Source organism: Marmota marmota, unplaced genomic scaffold (genome assembly GCF_001458135.2).
Source record: "Marmota marmota marmota unplaced genomic scaffold, marMar, whole genome shotgun sequence".
Taxonomy (NCBI): Eukaryota; Metazoa; Chordata; class Mammalia; order Rodentia; family Sciuridae; genus Marmota; species Marmota marmota.
Window position 1 is genome coordinate 6,233,725 of NW_026000221.1, and position 19,443 is coordinate 6,253,167.

General features: G+C 37.4%; 2 protein-coding genes and 1 pseudogene across 2 annotated transcripts in view; all 3 read left to right on the plus strand.

The window, feature by feature from the left end:
* The window catches only part of LOC125612978 (small conductance calcium-activated potassium channel protein 2-like), a 40,670-nt gene extending 40,417 nt beyond the window's left edge, over window positions 1–253 (plus strand). Inside the window, exon 4 of the mRNA XM_048792177.1 lies at window positions 126–253. Coding sequence (XP_048648134.1) covers window positions 126–156 — 31 coding nt within the window. The 3' untranslated portion in view covers window positions 157–253. The remainder of the gene's footprint in view (window positions 1–125) is intronic.
* The window catches only part of Kcnn2 (potassium calcium-activated channel subfamily N member 2), a 93,702-nt gene continuing 74,471 nt past the window's right edge, over window positions 213–19,443 (plus strand). The window contains exon 1 of the mRNA XM_048792176.1: window positions 213–342. The gene's annotated coding sequence lies outside the window, so the exon portion shown is untranslated. The remainder of the gene's footprint in view (window positions 343–19,443) is intronic.
* LOC125612979 lies at window positions 3,334–10,408 on the plus strand (annotated as a pseudogene).

Here is a 19,443-nt window from a genome sequence, read left to right on the forward strand (position 1 = left end):
TGCAAACATTTACTTACTTTCCTGGTTCCAGTGCAGTAGCTCTTTTCTCCCCAATGTTTGATGCCCTGCAGCCAGTCCACAGTTCTGTTTTTCGTCTCCAAATAGTAAATACACACTTCTTCCAGGTTGGCAAAGAACAGTTGGTATTCACCCTGAGCAGAAGGAATGCAGGTGTCTGGCTTCTGTGCAGTCTCTGAACCTGTCCTCCCATGTTATCCGCCCTGCAGGGGAACTGGTGCCAACAGGCTGGAGTCATGGGTGAGGGGTTGGCTCTCAGCACCCATGTGATTACTTTTTGATTTTTCAACATTGCTGCTCTAAAATTCTATTTTCTCTAGTCAGGTAAGTCAGTGAATAATTGGCTTTCTGGCTTCTTTTACTACTGTCTTATTCATTCTTGTCATCTTTATGGATTTATACTTTTTTGTTTGTTAAAAAAATATTCATAGTCATTTTAAGGGGGTTAAGGGAAGGATCAAAGACCAACATGTCTGTTGAGTCCACCTGCTAGTGCCAAGAATTGTTCATTGACTAGTTTTTAATTTTGGAGTGGAGTACTGGGGATTGAACTCAGGGGCACTTGACCACTGAGCCACATCCTCAGCCCAATTCTGTATTTTATCTAGAGACAGGGTCTCACTGAGTTGCTTATAGCACCTCGCCTTTGCTGAGGCTGGCTTTGAACTCACAATCCTTCTGCCTCAGCCTCTGGAGCCATGTAGATGTGTGCCATTGCGACCAGTTTAGTGACTAGTTTTTAATATCATGTATGTGAACCTGTTTTAGAACTTTTCTACATAAACATGGCATTTGAGAGATTAAAGTTTTCTTTTTAAAGAAAGGTAGACTCCTTATGGTAATGCTTTGTTTCCTAGCAATCATGATATTTACAGGTCTATGATATTTTCTGGAGCAGCTGTACCCAAAAGTTGAATAAAATGTATCTAAAAGAAGAATAAATATGGAAAACCTTAGTTGACATATTTATTTTGCAGAGATTTGCCTAAATTAAAATATATACATAGCAGTATAACATACCCAGTATACATGCATAGATTGTTAAATTATAAAGCATAATTTAACAATCTATGCATGTATAAGGGTGACCACTAGTGTATCTACTCCCAAGGGCCAATAAAAATAGACTCAGAATTATGCTCATGCTATACATTTCTTTTTAAAATGTCTCATCTTAGTTGGTTTAACCCATGGTCACTGAAAACAGAAAGTCTTAATTCAAGCTTTGCCAACTTTTTGTAGCCCAGAGGATGTTTTTAACATGCTTGGTTTTTTTGAGAATGGCCATTCCTGTTTTCCTATAAAGAGGCAATAAAAAGTGAAAATTGTCCATTTCATGTGAAGATTGAGAGACTGTAGCCAACAGTAACATAGGAAAGAAATCAACAAGTCCCTGATGGAGTGAGGAAAGGACAGAGGCTGGAGATTTAGTTTCAGTTTTGCAGTTTCAGGGCTGTGTAACCTCAGACCCACTATTTCACTTCTTCTTGCCTTAGTTTCTTCATTCACAAACCAAATAGCTGCATAAACTTTCCTCTTTCAAAGATAATCTTTGATGATTACACAAATGTGTCAAAGAAAAAAAAACATTACTCAGTCCTGTGATAGCATAAGATTTTCTATATTTGATTTTTTCATTAAAGTCCACATTCTGCTGCACCCAATCCCCATACTGTGGTTTTAAAATGTAAAGATGTTTTTTAAAAAATGTCTTTTCACAAAGTTTTAGTTTTTAACATGATGTCACCAGCCTCTTACACTTCCATGAATATCTATTTTCTGACCAGTCTTCCTTCCTTTCGTGCACACTCTCCTCTCTCCCTCCCTCCCTTCCCTTCCCTTCTTCCATCAGTCTTTCTTTTTGTATCTGTGAAGTTCACAATATGAGGGCTGGGGATATAGCTCAGTTGGTAGAGTGCTTGCCTTTCATTTACAAAGCACTGGGTTCAATACCCAGCACCATCTTAAAAAAAACTAAACAAAATAAACNAAAAAGAATAGGGTTTGAAGTTCACAATATGATACATAACTTTCCCTATTATTTTGTTGGAGATTTTGGTCTTTGGATTCAAATGGACGCGTTTCGTCTTTGTTCCATCTCAGCATCCTCTCCATATTATAGGAGGGAGATGTATACGTGATAGAAATTCTTTTTAGTTAATTAGAATAATTCAAAGAATATTTTAAGCTTGAAAAAGAGGCAGATAGCTTTCTGGAGAAGTTTGTGTTCCAAATCTCTCCCCGTCCTTCTACTAAGCATAAAACTCTAGAGGTTTCTTGGAAATGTTTTCTACTAATAGGGGAGACATCCTTTTAGGATGCAGCTGTTCTTTGTGGTACTTTTTCACATCCTGTATCTCTGATTTATTTACCTGTGATTGATTGATTCATCAATTAATTGATTTTTGGTAAATAATAGAAAGAAGCAGAGTAGCAGAAATCTTACATTCTTTTTGTGGCCTCCATTCTTTATGACTGCCCAACCAGATCACAATGATCCATAGGACCACACACTTTCTGGTTCTGATCGGCTTTGTGATAAGGTGGACCTCAGGCCTAGGAAGAAGATTCCCCTCTGTCCAATAAGTGTGGCCCTGTTCTGATATGTGCTCTTATGATCACAGGGCCCAGACCAAGGCATTCAATCAGTTTGTATTGGGAGAATCTATGAATACCTATGTTTCTGAAGAAACCTGAATCCCAGAGCTTAGGGTTCTGAAAACTGGAATTATCTGATTCTCGCCCACACCTTTTGTGACTTCCCTGGTTTTGTGAAGGTGGCCAAGCAACTATCAATCCAGTGTGTTTCAGTGGAAGCTGTTTAAGGGAGTTAGTGACTTTTTTGCAGGAGGCAGGACTGCATGTTGTGGGCCTGGACTGTGTAACACAAAGGGTTATCTTTCTTTTTTACCTGAAATATTCTAAGAACATTAATATGTGAATGTACATTAGGAATTTCCAAGTGATGAAAGTGATATTTGGCTGTATATCAGTACTGAAGTTTCAGAAAGAGAACAGAATCGAAACTTTCTGCAGTTTGAGAATTAAAAAAAAAAAAAAAGGTTTCTGTGTTCCATATCTTCTTTTCCTTTATGCCACAAGGTTTGTAATGTAGGGGAGGGGTGGAATCAGGATGGGGAAGTGGGCCAAGTTGAGCTATGAATTTTGGTGGCGAGGTTTCCAAGTGGAAAAGAGACACTTTGAGACTAATGAAATGGAGATGTCAGGGGGTGTTTGTGTCGCTTGAAAAGATTCATTTATTTAAAGCATTAGTGGTCAATTGATTGTTTTTATTTATTCCATTGTTTTATCTCTAAAGACATTTAAATATGCATTAACTAGTATAGTATGCATTAGTTGAGAGGCAAATTTTTTTGGAAAATAACTTTCAATGGATTTGTTTTGAATAGTTTCTACTAATCCAAACTGCATATTTTAGATGGGTTAAGAATAAATTTTATTACTAAAATATTGTAGATGAAAATAAATGTGATTTTTTTTTAATTACCAAAGATTACCTGAGGTTTAGAGACTTCAATTTCAGTTGTGTTTAGAATCTATTATTCAGTGTCTTAAAAGTATGTTTCATTTCTACTAGCAATCCGATTTAGATTCCACCCTACTATTTTTTTTAACTCTATCACTGATAGTATTTTACATTGTATTTTTTGTTGTTGTTGTTTTTAGTTGCCTGGAGGATGATTTCTCAAATGCAGTTGAAACACATTTTATTATTATATAGTATACTGTGAAATAGTCCAGTCAAATCATGCCCCATAATAAATCTTCACATAAGTTTCAGATTAGTGTTATAAATGAGTTACTAAGAGAAACTCCTATATAATAAGAATATCCTATTCTGTAACTAGACAGGTTTCCATCCTCTTAGAGCCAGCTCATAGAAGATGTATGATTTGGGGTTCTACTTTCTGTGGAGTATGACCCCATAAAATCATGTCAGTTTTATAAACACCAAATGAAAATTTGTTCTCCTTTGTTCCAGAGAACCAACATAACCAAAAATAGAATGATAGTTACTTACATCTGATAAATTAACTCAGCATTAGAGTGGATACAGCATTTTGGTGGCTTGGTATTATTAGTTTATTCCTTTAAGATCATATATATTTAGTACTTTCTCTAACTATAGCATGCTTTTTAAATAAAATTGAACTTACATTTTAATATAAGATAAACTTTATTTTGAATGCTTAAATGATCTGGGTTCTAATTTTCACATTTGTCATTTCAAACAAGTTCTAGGCTTTTTTTTCTTTTTATATGCCATAAGCCAATTTTTCAAGAGTTTGGGCAACGGTTTCTGGACGTCTCACTTTGTCTGTTTATGGTTTTTATTATTGATATAGGAGCAAATGTAGGAGAATGTGAAATTGGGAACCACCTTTTAGAATGCTGGCTCATTTTCCAGGGCTGCCAACCATTGTTTCATTTTATATTATCAGGAGACTCACCCAGAGGCCTGTTCCCTTTCCAGCTCTGACATTAGCAATACCTCTTTCCTGTTGATTTACTTAAATTTGAAACATGCCACTTATGATCAAGTTTCTTCAATAGTTATAAAAGTAGTCATAAAATATGCATTGCAATGCTAGGCAAACATATCTTGCTGGCACCTTGATTTATTTTAGTATACTGGATAATTAGATTATTTCTTACCACTTTGAGTTTCAGCTGTTGCTTAGTAAACTCAGCATTTCATCAATGGATTTGTAATTTGTAGTTGATGGAAATGTAATACTTTGTAAACTTATACTTCCAGGGTCTGATTCATACATACGGATATAACATTTTCAGGCTCATAAATGAGTCACAATTTTAAAATGGGCCCTTTCAAGTTATAAAAGTCAGCAGTTTGGAAGCTTTCCTCATGCATCTGTGACTTGCAAAGCACCAATGCTCAGTGTAATGTTTCCCAAATAAATTGGTCATTAAACTCTTACAGAAAGAAAAGCCAGTACTCCCTCAAGCTCAATTTTCTCTTGATTCCTATGCAGATATAATTTGTTTTTGTTTTTGTTTTTGTTCTGCCTCCAGATATAACAATGGGGAATAATATTTGTGGAAAGAGGCTTTGAGGTTCTGGTCCAAAGGTGTAGGTTGAAAATAATAGCAGCGATTATTCTCAAGTAGTAAAAACCTAAAAACTGAACAGTTAAGAATCTAACCTCAGTGGAATCTGGCCTGATATCATAGTTCATGACAGTCTACTATCCTGCCTCCATGCTGATGTCCAGATTTTATGAAATATGAGTGTCAAGTCAAGTGTCTTCTAACCTCAGGAAATCCCTGGAATCACCTACTTGATTCATTAACCAGGGTGTGTGTATGCAGTTCTGAGCAGCATGCTCATGAAATTCAACTTTAGAACCGCCTGCCAGATAAAAAGAAAGAACATAAAATCTAAATGCAAATGTCCTGCTATCCAAGCCGTTTTGTCTTGAAGAAAATGAATACATTTCTTGGACCCAAGTAGGGCTTGATTGGAGAAACTCAAGTGTTTCCTACAGGTAACAGGATTTTTTGCATTATATTTCTTTTTGAATTTTATACCTTTCATTAAAAAAAAAAATTATTAGTTGTTGATGGAACTTCATCTGTTTACATCGAACCCAGTGCCTCACACATGCTAGGCAAGCACTCTACCACTGAGCCCTAACCGCAGCCCCATACCTTTCATTTTTAATGTGTCCTTAATGCAAACTGTATTAAAATGACAAAAGAGATTCAAGACAAGTGCCTTCACATAGAATAAAATATACAAATTTTGGACATTTATTGTGTTTGGAAAAATTTGCCTTCTGTTGCAGAGTTAAACTTTTATGACATGAGTCTGTGTTGATGGGCTCGCTTACTGTTATTAGAAGTAGACATGGAATGAGGCAGACTTAAGTATTGTTGTCCCAGAGCTGGTTTTGAGAAACAGAGCCCCTTCTGTTTATCAAGAGACCACTTGGCTTGCTCTAGGGGGACTCCATGAGCTGCCTCTGAACTACTTGCTGGCCTGGCAGAACAGTGTCTAGTCTGTGGTCATTTCCTGAGGCCTGGTAGAGGGGAGCATCCGTCCTTGAACTCTTCTATCCTGCCAGTTCAACGCAGTTTGGCACCTGAATCTCAAATCCCCTAGACTAATAAATAGTCTGATCACTGCCAAGTTCCTAGGGACACTGGAAAAGGCCCAGTCATCGGATATTTAAACGTAGCTTGGTGCTGAAGTCAAAGGCATTTTGAGTTCCTGGGCATTATTCAATACATATTTAGTAAATAAATATAGAAAATTAAAATATTTCATGCATATTTACATCATAATTGTTGACTAAGATCTAAAAATAGAATTGTTTAATTTTTGTAAAAAAAAAAAAACTTTAATGAGACATACTTTTATATCATAAAATTCACCTATTTAAAGTGTATGGTGTGGCAGACTATGCTACTATCACCACAAATTCAGTTTTAAAACACTTCAGTCACCTCAGAAAGATTCCCAGTGCCCATGTACCTTAAATCCTTGCTTATTCCTTCAGTTCTAGATAACCACTGTGTTATGTCTCTATGTCTCTACAGATTTGCTTTCTAAGTCCTTCATATACAGGTGACCATATAATATAGCAGCCCCTCTGTACTTGCAGGTTTCTTAACCAACTATGGATTGAAAGTACTTGGAAAAATTTCATCTGTCCCAAGCATGTACATTGTATTATATGTTAAAAGTAATCTCCAGCGTGGCGTTTATTGGGAAAGGAGCGGAATCCCTTCACCTCTAAGGAGCCTAAGGGGTAGGGATTTGGTTTAGATAACCTTGCCAAAATGTGGTTCAAAATTCTTCCAGGACTCAGTTTAATGAGCGTGTGCATGGTTATCCTGGGAGTGGCCACTGTCTACATCCACAGGTTCACTAACAGGGGCAAGGAAAAAAGGGTTGCCCATTTTTTGTATCAGTGGAGTTTGATGGAAAGAGATAGATGCATGTCCTGAGTTAATCATCATTATAAATCAAAAGGTTTGGAGAATATTGATTAAGAAATACCCTGCTAGAAGGTTATTTCATATATTATGTAGCATGCAGGGTGTTATATAATACATAATCAAAATAAAATGAAAAAGAAAAGGTAATCTAGAGATGATTTAAAGTATATGGGAGGATGTACATGTACATAGTATTTGCACAAAATACATAATATCATTTTATGTAAGGGACTTCAGCATCTGTGGATTTTGATATCCAAAGGGTCCTAAAACCAATACCTCCACAGATACCACGAGACAACTGCATATTCTTTTGCAACTGGTTTCTTTTACTTAGCTTAAAATTTTTGATGTTTGTCTATGTTGTAGTATGTGTCACAGTTTGTTCCTTTTTATTGATGAACGGTGTTCTGTTGTAAGGATATGCTACATTTTGTTCAACCATTCATCAAATGATGCCCATTTAGATGGTTTCCTATTTTTGTACTATGGATAGGGTTGCTGTGAATTTTTGCACATAACTCTCTGAGTGAACATATGTTTGGGATTTTTTTTCTTCTCTCTTAGGTAGACATCTAAGAGTGTGTTATTTTACATTCCCACAGCAATAAGCAATGTATGAGGATGCATGAGGATTCCACTTTCATCACATCCTTGACAGTATTGTCATTCATAGAGATGTGTGTGTGTGTGTATGTATGAATACATATATGTTTTTATACACATACACACTCTCATATAAATACACATATATACCTTTGTCACATCCATATGTATATCTGGATATGGACATATGGCATTGTGAGTCATATGAGAATGTATATGTGTATATGTACACATAAATAAATACATTTATTTTTATAATTTCATAGCCATTCTAGTACATGTAATGTGGTACATTACTTTGGTTGTAATGTGCAATCCTCTAATGTATAATAATTATGAACTCCTTTTCATGTGATCATTAGCTTTTCTTTATCTTCTTTGGTGAAATAGTTTTAGTTAAAAAAAATTCTCATTTTTTGCCCATTTTAAAATTGGGTCAATTGTCATTGCATTTTAAGAGTTCTTTATGTATTCTAGTTACTAGTCCTTTATCAGATATATGACTTGCAAATATTTTCTGTGGCCTGCATTTTGATTTCCACACAGTGATTTTTCAATGTGTTGCAGCCAGACTTCCCTTTCTCTAAACCAGTCCCATCTTGCCTCCTAAAAACATACAGGAAAAATATTCAGCAGTGCATAGCTTGCAGATGGGGATCTTTGGAGAGACCAAATCCCTTATTCAGGTTCATGCTGTAATGCCTCTCCTGGCTACTCTTTTATCACCCTGAAGTCATTTTTTTCTAGTAACCACTACCTGATAGTAACAAGAAAGAGAAGGAACAATGGAGATTATTTTTTCAATCCTGCTTAAAAGTCTTTTCTAGTTCTTTCATTTCTTTGATAATTGTAGTAGCTATAAAAAGTAAATAACAGAAAACAATTTGTCATTTTCACTTTCAGTGAAAATATGTACCCACTGCCTCCGATTGATATATTTAAGATTTTTTTTTAGTTTGCTTCCCGAGATGAAGCAAGATTTTTTTTTCCTACTAATCCCCAGCTTTCTTCATGAATAATGGCAAACATTTGTTATGTATCTGGCCCAGTTTTAGGGATAAAACTGAAAAATGAATCTCATGCTTCCCCTGTGTGTGACCTTGCTGGATTTCATGACAGTCCACTGTCATGACTCTGAAAGTGTGAAGTGCTAACCACAGGCTGCCCAACCAGATGACTGCTGTTTGACTGTTTTTCTTAGCATGCTTTGTATTATAGTGACAGCATATCATACAACCCACAGGGATGTGGCAACTGTATTGAATCCACAGTAGCTGAGGTGGCAAATGATGTTTGAGTGACTGCTGCCTAATATCTTTACTTTCAGGTTTCCCCACATGAAGTAGACTTCTAAAAACTTTCTGTGTTATATGAAAGGTAACTTAAATGTTTTAGCTTACCGAGGCATATGTAATATTCTTACAGGAAAAAAATCCAATTAAAAAGAGATTTTCAGGGCTGGGGATGTAGCTCAAGCGGTAGCGCGCTCGCCTGGCTTGTGGGGGGTCTGGGTTCTATCCTCAGCACCATATAAAAATAAAATAAAGATGATGGGTCCACCAAAAACTAAAAAATAAATATAAAAAAAAGATTTTCAGACTTTTGGTATCTAATATTGTAGCTTGAGAACTTCCTTTGAAACGTCATGTAAGAATCATGATTTGTAAATATAAAAGGTATACAGTAAAGCACAAGGTATTCAGATCCAATTTGATGAGCAGAAAATATCTTTTGTGTTAGTAATCATGATCAAAATTTAAATTTAGTGACTTTCTGGTTTCAAAGAAATGGTTTCCAATATTTCATGTAACAGAGCATACTAGTCATCTGTGCTAGGCATCTATGGAACGTCATTCTGAAAGTCTACTTGATATTGTTTTGTCTCAATGGAACACAGAGAAGGGTGTCAAGCAGTTCTGTACCAGAATTTCTGGGTTACTCTGTGTCTGAAAGTGGGTGAGTATTCTTATATTTACTATATGGTAGTTCTTATGGTAGTCTGCCTACTACAATTTAGTAAGATGTTTGTAAAAATTATTATTTAATTATACACATTTATGTGATATTATGACAATTTGATACATGTTTGTACTATGTAATGATCAAATCAGGGTACTTAACATTTCCATTTCATTAGACATTTGTTTCTGAGTTTTTTGATTAGCACATAATTGTACATATTTATGAGATACAGTGTGATATTTTCAATACATGGATGCAATAATACTGATCAAATCAGAGTCATTAATATTTCTATCTCTTTATCATTACTTTGTGTTTGGAGTTCTCAAGTTCCTGTCTTCTAGCTATTCATAAAATATATAATAGGATTTTGTGAACTATAGTCACCCCACTGTGCTATAGAACACTAGAACTTATTCTGTGTTTTGGTATCCATTATCCAACCTTCCTCTATCCCTCCTACGCCTACCCTTCTTAGCCTCTAATAATCACTATTCTCTTTCCATATTGACTCTTTTTTAGCTTTCACAAACAAGAAAGAACATGTGGTCCTTGTCTTTCTGTGTCTGACTTATTTCTCTTATTACAATGTCCTCCAGCATATCAAAGAGATACCTGCATGCCCACGTTTATTGCTCTACTGTCACAATAGCTAAGATATGGCATCAACTTAGATGCCGATCAATGAGTGAATTGATAAAAAAGTGGTATGTACATACAATGAAATACCATTCATCCATAAAAAGAATGATACTCTTTTTTAAAAAATAGATTCTGCCAAGTGTGGTGGTGCACACCTGTAATCCCAGTGGATGAGGAGGTGGTTGAGACAGGAGAATTGGGAGTTCAAAGCCAACCACAGCAACAGGGAGGCACTAAGCAACTCAGTGAGACCCTGTCTCTAAAATAAAATATAAAATAGGGCTGGGATGTGCCTCAGTGGCTGAGTGCCCCTGAATTCAATCGCTGATACCCTCCCCCAAAAGGATTCAGAGGCATCTGGGAAGTGAGAAGCCACATTGCCCCGTTTAAATTTCTATCTTCAGATGATCCATTTTTGTAATACCTTTTATTCCTCCTCTCACCCACCACTCAACTTAATTTCCATATGGATCTCTGTCCTTTCAACCCTGCCAAGGTCATTGGCTTTGTCTTGATGGGGCAGCTGTTTCAGGTAGTTGTGTGATGATGGATGGTTGAATAGCCAAAGGAAAGAGGGCGTCATGGAAGGAAGGTTTGATGTCATCTCTAGAACCAGGATCACTAATTAGTGTGGAATTAGTGGTGGTATGTATCCAGAACTCTTATGTGTGGGTTAGATATTCTTTGAGTGTGTGTGGTATTCCACACCTTGTGTAAATGCAGGTACCAAAGTTCTACCTCACTCAAGCTCCTCAGTGGTCAAATCCATATCTGGTACCACCTTGATCCCCACAGAGCCCAGAGTCCTTTCATATCGTGTTCAGAAAGCCTTATAAGTCATCTGTCAGGCCAAGAGCAAGACTAACTACTGTTGTTCTCTGAGGGCTTGTGGGGTGGGTATTTCTGCACAGTAGTGATCCCATCAGGTAGAACAATAAAAGGCTGATTACCAACTCTTAATAAGAGTGGCTTAATCTATTAAAATTTAACTCTTATTGTGAAGAATTTGTTATGAAGAGTAATGCTAATGGGCATAATCTATGTTAAATGTGGGGAACATTTGAACATTTTTATCCTCTCCTAGAAACTGGTTTCATTTGCAAGCAATTAGAGTTTTATGATTTAGTAAGTTAACACAGGTTAATGAGGAGCTCTGTGTTAATTTAAAATTTCTGTGAAGCAGTGGCAAAAATAGCACTTGCTGAATATTTGAAGACCGCAGACACATTGGTCTTGGAAATCTGAAACCTCCCTTATGTGCTGGAACACCAGGCGAAAGGCCCTATGGAAACGTGACAGGCATGGTACAGCACTGTTTGCACGGCTTTCTCTGTATTCAGCTTGGAAGTATTTCCATTTACTCTGCTGGAGCACACGGACTTCAGACAGTTTCTCAGCCTTTTATCTTGGGCATTGCTCCACAGGCTCTCAGGAAAGGCGTGGCTGCAGTCATAGCTGGGATTTGCAAAGGGAGGGCACAGGGGACCCTGTTCTGAGGTGACATTAGTGACAGAACCCCAATGTGAAGAGAGCTCTTCAGACAGAAGTAAGTGCCCCTTAAGGCAGCATTTCATCTCTCCTTTCATGAAACTGCCCATGTTGTAGATTACTGCTGGTATCCCTCTCACCATTCAGCTTGGATCCTGATTACCTTTAATTTCTGGACACTTCCCAAAAGCCTCATTAATAGTAACAAACAGGCAATCTAGCATGGCTCATGTAGAATACCCACCACAGCCTCAGGAATAAAAACATCATGAGTGTTAAACCACCAGGTATAACTTCCTCAGACCAAAAAAAAAAAAAATCTTTTAAGTAACTGCATCATGAAATAGTTGCAAGGTATTTGAAAGATTAGAATTTTCTTTCATGTTCCTTTATCCAGTTTTACTTTTTATTAGAAATTTTATCAGGTTTGGTCTTTGTCTCAATTTGTGCTTAGAGGGGATCATTTTTTGTAAGGACAAACAGCAAGAATTGAGGAAACATTTTTTTTCATGTACTGGGCTAATAAAGCAGGGGTTGGCAAACTGTAGCTCATGGGCCAAACCTGGACCACTGCTTGATTCGCAGAGCCCATGATCTAAGAACAATCTTTACGTACTTTAAGTGTTGATAGGGAAACAAATGTGAGGTAGAGACCATATGTAGCCAGCAAAGCATCAAATGTTTATTACTTAGCCTGTGTGAAGCAGGTTTGCTGCCCTGGGTCTCAAGTAGCATCATTTTTGACTCCAGTTTGTTTGTTTTAAGAACAATATGATATTATAAATCCCAAAGAATTTTCTCATTTTCCTTTGGGGTCCGACAATAGGCTTATTTTTTATCACAGGTTAAATCAGAGGTAACACCCTATACCCCAGATAATCAGAACATCTTTTTTCTTTTTCAATGTTGAGGATCAGGCCTCAAGCATGACAGGCAGACACACTGCCACTGAGCCACATCCCTAGCCCTATAATCAGAATATTTTTAGGACTAAATATAAATGTTTCATAACAAATGATCAAACATTGACATTGGTCGAAGTGGTGATAGGTACAAGTATCGTACCAATGTTAGTAACCTGAGCTATTTTGACTAGTGGTAACTAGATGCCTGCATAATTCATTTTTTTATATATGCCAAACAAATCTATCTTTTCTGTCCACCCAAATATAATGCAGTGAGATATGAATTAATTGCTCCAATCTATTGAAGATTCTAGTCTCCTAGGTTTTAACTTCATTGACTTTGAATAAGATCAGTACAAAATCGAGTCATTAAGAATTCTAATCTGGAAGTTGTAGAGGACCAGGTCTCAGGATGGACTTGGAACTGAAGCCTCCAAAACGTAATCATTGAATATTGTCAGAATACTTTTCCTTTCCCTGGAAAAATGATCTCAGCTCTTCTTGCAAGATCACTCTCTGCAGTATGTAAACAGCACATAAAGCAGTGGCTATGTGCTACTTATCCTTGGGGGCAATTATGAAGGCAAAACAATCTTTATTGCTATTTATTGGAGTATTATAATAAAATACTATGATTATCTTTTCTTTTTGAGCTCTACTTCCAAATGTAGGGCTTCTTCTACCAAGTGAAGCATATGTTACTTAATGTGGAAGAAATTGACCAGCAACAGATTAGAATTATCCCTCATTGAGTTTCTTATAAGCATCCCTACTAAGACCTCTCACGATGTTTGCTTTCAAAGTCTCTAAAGCATTGCTGCCTTTTCCACAAATGTGATATTCATTCCTTAGAAGAAAGAAGCAGCAGTGATTTGGCTAAGATACCAGATATCTGGACAATTATCATGGTTAAGATGACATGTTTAGGGCTGGGGATGTGGCTCAAGCGGTAGCGCGCTCGCCTGGCATGCGTGCGGCCCGGGTTCGATCCTCAGCACCACATACAAACAAAGATGTTGTGTCCGCCGATAACTAAAAAATAAAAAAAAAATAAAAAAAAAAAATGACATGTTTACATTGAATGAAGAAAGCACTCACAGAGCAGGTTTTATAGGAGAGATAGAATTTTAATGCCATATTTGCATGATAAGAATTTCATATTATGGTTGGATTATATCCTCCTCCTTCTCCTCCATTCCATTTGATCATTAGACAGGCTGTAGATGTAGCTTTTCTGATTATGCCTACTCTGGCCCCAAGATGTTTGTTTCATAGCAGCGTTCAAGCTAGATAAGAATAAGTTTCCCCTTCTTTCCTTGTTGTTTTTGAAGGACACATTTTTCATACTCAAGAAAGATAGTTTGGATGTGAGTAAAAACTGCAACTTGCCTTTTTCTCATAACAAGTTGAATTTTTTTAATGCTGCAGATTTTTGTTCTTTTCCAATATAGCTTTAGGTTGTCTTACTTACTTTCCAATCTATTTGGCACATAGCCCTGGATATTCTTGATCTGAGCATATATTTCCTTTTTATAGATTTTCTTTGTTGGCAAGGCAGAAATCCTCAGGTATGGTAACTAGTGAACCAACTTATTTAGGTGAAATTAAGAAAAATAAAACACAACAACAACAAACAACATGTGGGTTAAGTGTTCTTAAAGTGAATTAAATTCTTAAAAAAAAAAAAAAAAAACAGTGTCTGTAATTTACCTGCCTTGATTCAATGTGAAAGTTATTTTCTTGGTTTGAAAGAAAGCACAGCATTTGAACCACCTTTATGTTATTCATTATCAGTATTTAGTCTCTGGTATTCTACTAAAACAATTTTGCTAGTTAACCTTTTATAAAAATCACTGCTGGGCACAAAGGGAGAATGTAAAAATCCATCTGAAAAAGAGCTTAGGCTGGATTGGAGGGCCTCCAAATTATAGGATTGTTTCAGAATTCTTACCTCTATAAATTGAACATTTATGTCCCTCCAAACCTCATATGCTGAAATCTATGCCCCAGTGTGATGGTCTAAGGAGCGGGGGCATTTTTGGAAGGTGATTAGACCTTGAGGAGAAAGTCCCTTTGTATGGGATTAGTGTCCTTATAAAAAGAGACTCTAGAGAGTTCCCTGGTCCCTTCTACCATGTGAGAATGCAGAGAGGATGGCTGACTGTGAACCAAGAAACAGGTCCACAGCAGACACCAAATACCCAAACTTGATCTCAGACTTCACATCCTCCACAACTGTGAGAAATGAATGTCTGTTGTTGTGGTCACCATTAAGCTATTCTAGCTATTCTAGCAGCCCAAATGAACTAAGACACTTGCATTTCCATAGAATTAGCAAAAGAAACTGTACAAGTTTGTTTAAGGACTAGATATTCAAAACAAAATTTAAAAAAAGGTCATGTATTATTTCACTGTCCTCTTTTAAATGTCCTTTAGGAATTCTGACCATGTTGTCTCCTGGTATTGGCTTTGTGTACAGCCATAGGCTGTTTTCTTTAAGCAAATGTGGACAGACCATTGTTAGAGACTCATAGATGACTGGCTCAAATCTGACTGAAAATCTTAGGAAGTACATCCTATTAAGATTTATTAGCACTTTTATAATCATTTAAATACACAGTTTTGTGAGCATTGGGGCTACTATTGGTTGGTGAGATGCTGTCTCTGAAGGTGAAAGTCAGGAATCATGTTATGTGGCAGAAAAGGTAGAACAGAGCTGTGTAGGTCTCCAGTATCCAGCACATGAACTGTCATAAAGCTGACACTGAACAAACACCTTGTCGGGGAAAGTCACCTGAAACAAAACAGCAAAGCATGTTCCCCCACACTTTTTATGGAGTTATATATAAGGGCTTCCCGCCTTGACTGCTTGTAGACAGGAATAGAGGATTTTATTTTCTGTGTGCCCAGCTCCAGGTGTAAAACCTAGAGCAAAGCCAGTGACCAACAAATAACAGTTGGATAAGAGAATCACTGTCTAATTATGAACATTTTGGCTAATTTTAATGTTCTTTTTAAGCTGTTCCCTCAGACTTAATTGGAATAGAATACAGCTCCTCTATCCTGCTCCCCCACCAAAGACAAGGCACAAATAAACCAAAAAATGAGTGCCTGTAAAATAAGGAGGCTAATAAAAACAGCTTTTTCAGAGACTTGGGAAGTGTTTCATAATGTTTTCGACTCAATAAATTAGAACTGCCTTGGCTTATATTAAGACTGATTTCTAAGGGTACTCATTTATTAAGATTAAAAGAAAAAGAATTTCTACAAATAGATTCTGGGGCAGGAAATAAGATAGAATATCCCTACCCATTATCTCATTCACAAATATATGTGTGTGCGTGCATGCACATGTGTGTCATGTACACATAGACACATTCCTAGTCGATTGTGGGGAGAGAATATAAGTGTCAAAATGGCCTGGTCTTTTCTCTCTAGGAATTTGCCACTCCATAGGGCAAATTTGTTAAACTGTAATATGGAAGAGAATAAAAGAAGTGCCCTAATCAAGGGAAAGCTCACAGATATTAAATTATAATTTAAAAACTTAGAGGACGACTTCCTAGAGAAGAAAAGATTTTATTTGGGACTTCAAAATCAATAGAAATTCAAAGGGCCAAAAAGTGAGACAGTACAGCCCAGACTGAAAGGACACCATGAAAGGACACAACTTTACAAAGCACCTGACAAGAACAGGAGGAAAAGTTTATTTCACAATTTCATAGGTTTAGTCCATGGTCAGCCAACTCATTGCTCTGGCCCAAACTGAGGCAGAACATCATGGTGGAAGGGCAAGGGAAAAGAGTGGTGCTCCTCTTGAGAGAGGAGTGAGAAGGAAGCCGAGTGAGAGAGGCGAAGGAATGCTCTGAATATTCCTGCATGAACACAGGGGCTTTGGGGGGTACCCCATATCCAGACCACATCAGAAATTAAGCTAAATTGGGGCTGATGTTTGGGAAAATAAAGAGTCTGGATCTTAGCTCATATGTCTGATTTTGCTATCTCGTTAGTATTATTTATGTCACCATTATTTATTAGACCATTCATTATATTGACATTTTTCTTACATACATTTACATTAAAAGGAAATGTACTTTTGGTAAGTTTCCTCAAAACTGGTTTTGGGAAATAATAAACTTCTATCACTTTTCTAAGTAAATTCTGAAATCCAAACCCTCATTAAATTCTAATTTGACCCCTGTTCCTTCAGCGCTTCCGTGAGCTAAGCTTGTTACAAATGGAGATCAGCACATATCAGAGGCATGATCCTGCTAGTACTCACCTGACGCTTATTCTTAGCTGTACCAGAAAGATCAGAAGATAATCAAAATTACAATAAATTACTAAGAAACATAATATTTTTCAATCCTGATTTTTTTGTGTGTGTGTTACTAAAATTCATCTGAAACATCTCCTAAACATTTGGCCTTTGCAACTGTCTACATCCCATACCTTCAGAAACTCTGTTTGGAGAGGGCCTTGGAGTATTTTATGTCTTGAAATAACATAAATACGGCTCAGACTTCAGAAGGAGAACCATGGCAGCATCAAGGACAGCTGAAAGAGAGGCCTGGCACTGCAAATCAGGAAAACCAGCTTGCGGGGCTCTTCCATTCTAGCCTGGGAGTTAGGGGTTTGTGTCAAGGGATGGATCCTTCCATAAGCAGTACCAGTGACCTGAAAGGTCAGGACATGGCTTCAAGGGGGAATGTAAGGTGCCTAACTTGTGTGAAGTGGTAAATGTTGTAGGTACTTAGAAGATATAGTATTGAATGCAGGAGGAGAGAGTTGAAGAGGGGCAATGATGGGATCTATGTTGGAGATGTCAATGAGAATTTGAAAAAGAAACATGGTTAAGAAAAACCTGGCCACACCTGGGTACATCTAAAGAAATGGGTGATGATAAAAGAGGAAGAGAAGAAAATATGCTAAGGCTCAATGCAAAGAAAAGCAGGTGAAGAGAACGCACTATGGTGTCACTGAAATGGAAGATGAAGCCATGTGTGGAAAGCAAACCTAATGAAAAAATGACAGTATTTCTAAATTCAATAAATGAAAGATGTAGCAATCTACCCAGGGTCCTTAAGAATCATGTTTGTAAATAATAAGGATTGCATAAATCTCAAAAGTGTTGCAACTCCAGATTCACATGGCAATGGCTAGGGACATTCAGCCAGGTACTAATATACTCTGGTTCCTGTGCATGTCTGAAGAGCTCCACATTCCTAGTTCCATGGATCCTAGACCTGCAGCCACAATGTGCACTTATCTCTGTGCAGTAGTAATAGGATCTTGGAGGGATGGGAGAGATTTTCAAATGCAGTACTAGGGATTGAACTCAGGAGTGCTTTCTCACTCAGCTACATCCCCAGCCTTTTGTATTTTGAGACAGGGTCTCACTAAGTCCTGGAGACTGGCCTCAAACTTGTGATCTTCCTGCCTCAACCTTCCAATTTTCTGGGATGAACCCCACTGCCAACTATTCACTTATTTCTTGAATCCTATCAATTACCCAAAGTGTTATGCAGCCATGTTTGAAATCTCAAAGGATGCTCTTACTAACTCCTGAAAAAAAAAAAAAAAAAACCTTCTCTACCCTTGACCCAATTTATTCTATTTTTAAATATACTCAGATTTCTTTAGAGTAAATAAAAACATCAGTGCCTTCACTGACTGGCTCAATCTGAGTGTTTTGTTGTCTAACCTGCACCCTCTACTGAGTCTAATCAAACAAGAAGAATCATGCTGACACTTTGGTTAACAACACCAGAGTTTACTTGATGCAAATATGGGGTTCCTTCTGTTTGATGATGTTTGGAGGAGTTTAATTAAATGTTTACAGTGGAAGACTGAACACAGATTTTAAAAGCCATTGTGCTTGTCTTTGTAAAGCTTCAAAAACACTCCTCTCTAACCTACTTAAGCATTTCTCTTCAGTGTCTACCTGGAATTCTATTCCTATGGCTGTTTGTGTTGGATCCACCAGAGCATAAGCTCCTGAGGTCTAGTGCATTGCTCATTCATGCATTGCTTCATTTATCCATCACCAGCCCACCGAGTGCCTGTTCCACATTAGGCTGTATTCTAGGTCCTAGGAGAGAAGAGTGACAGGTTACATTCTACTGCTCCTCAGTAGGTAGGTCAGTGCCATGCACATGGTAACTGCTCTGTAAACAGCCAAGAAGTTCCTGAAATGTGTTGGATTTGAATGGCTTTGAAACTGATAACTCTTTACTGCTGTATAAGAGACTGAGGCAGATGCTGCATCTCTAATTCACATCTCATTTCTCACTGGTTTTGGGGTTTTAAGAAATGCATTGAGAAACAAATATCCTAAAGACTGTACCCTGTACCTAGCGTAGGGGAGATGAGAGCAACGGAGATGTGTAGGTGTCCAAGAGAGCAGAACGGAAATGGCACATGACTAGGGCTTTTCTCCATACTCCTTAAGAGTAATTTGTCCTTTTTGTTTTGTCTTATGAGAGTGTGATTTCAGCTAGAGGAGCCTCAACAGGCAACACAGTTAATTCTACTATGAAGGAAAACTAGTGGTGAAACATTTATTTTCAAATGTTTGAAGGGACAGCAGAACTTGGGGAGTGTGTGTGAATATGTACTATGATTGGACTTTCTCTCCTTCAGTGCCTTTCTCCCTCCCTCCTGTGACACTGGGAAAACTGAAACGTGTCACTAAATGACCTATCACAGTCCCTGAGCATTTATCATTTCTTCCTACCCCTGCTGCTTACATATCCTCAGCAGTTCCAAGAGACAAATCCTAGAGCTGGACTATTAACACAGCACCTGGGCCTGCTCTGCACACGGTCCCTTCCCTACC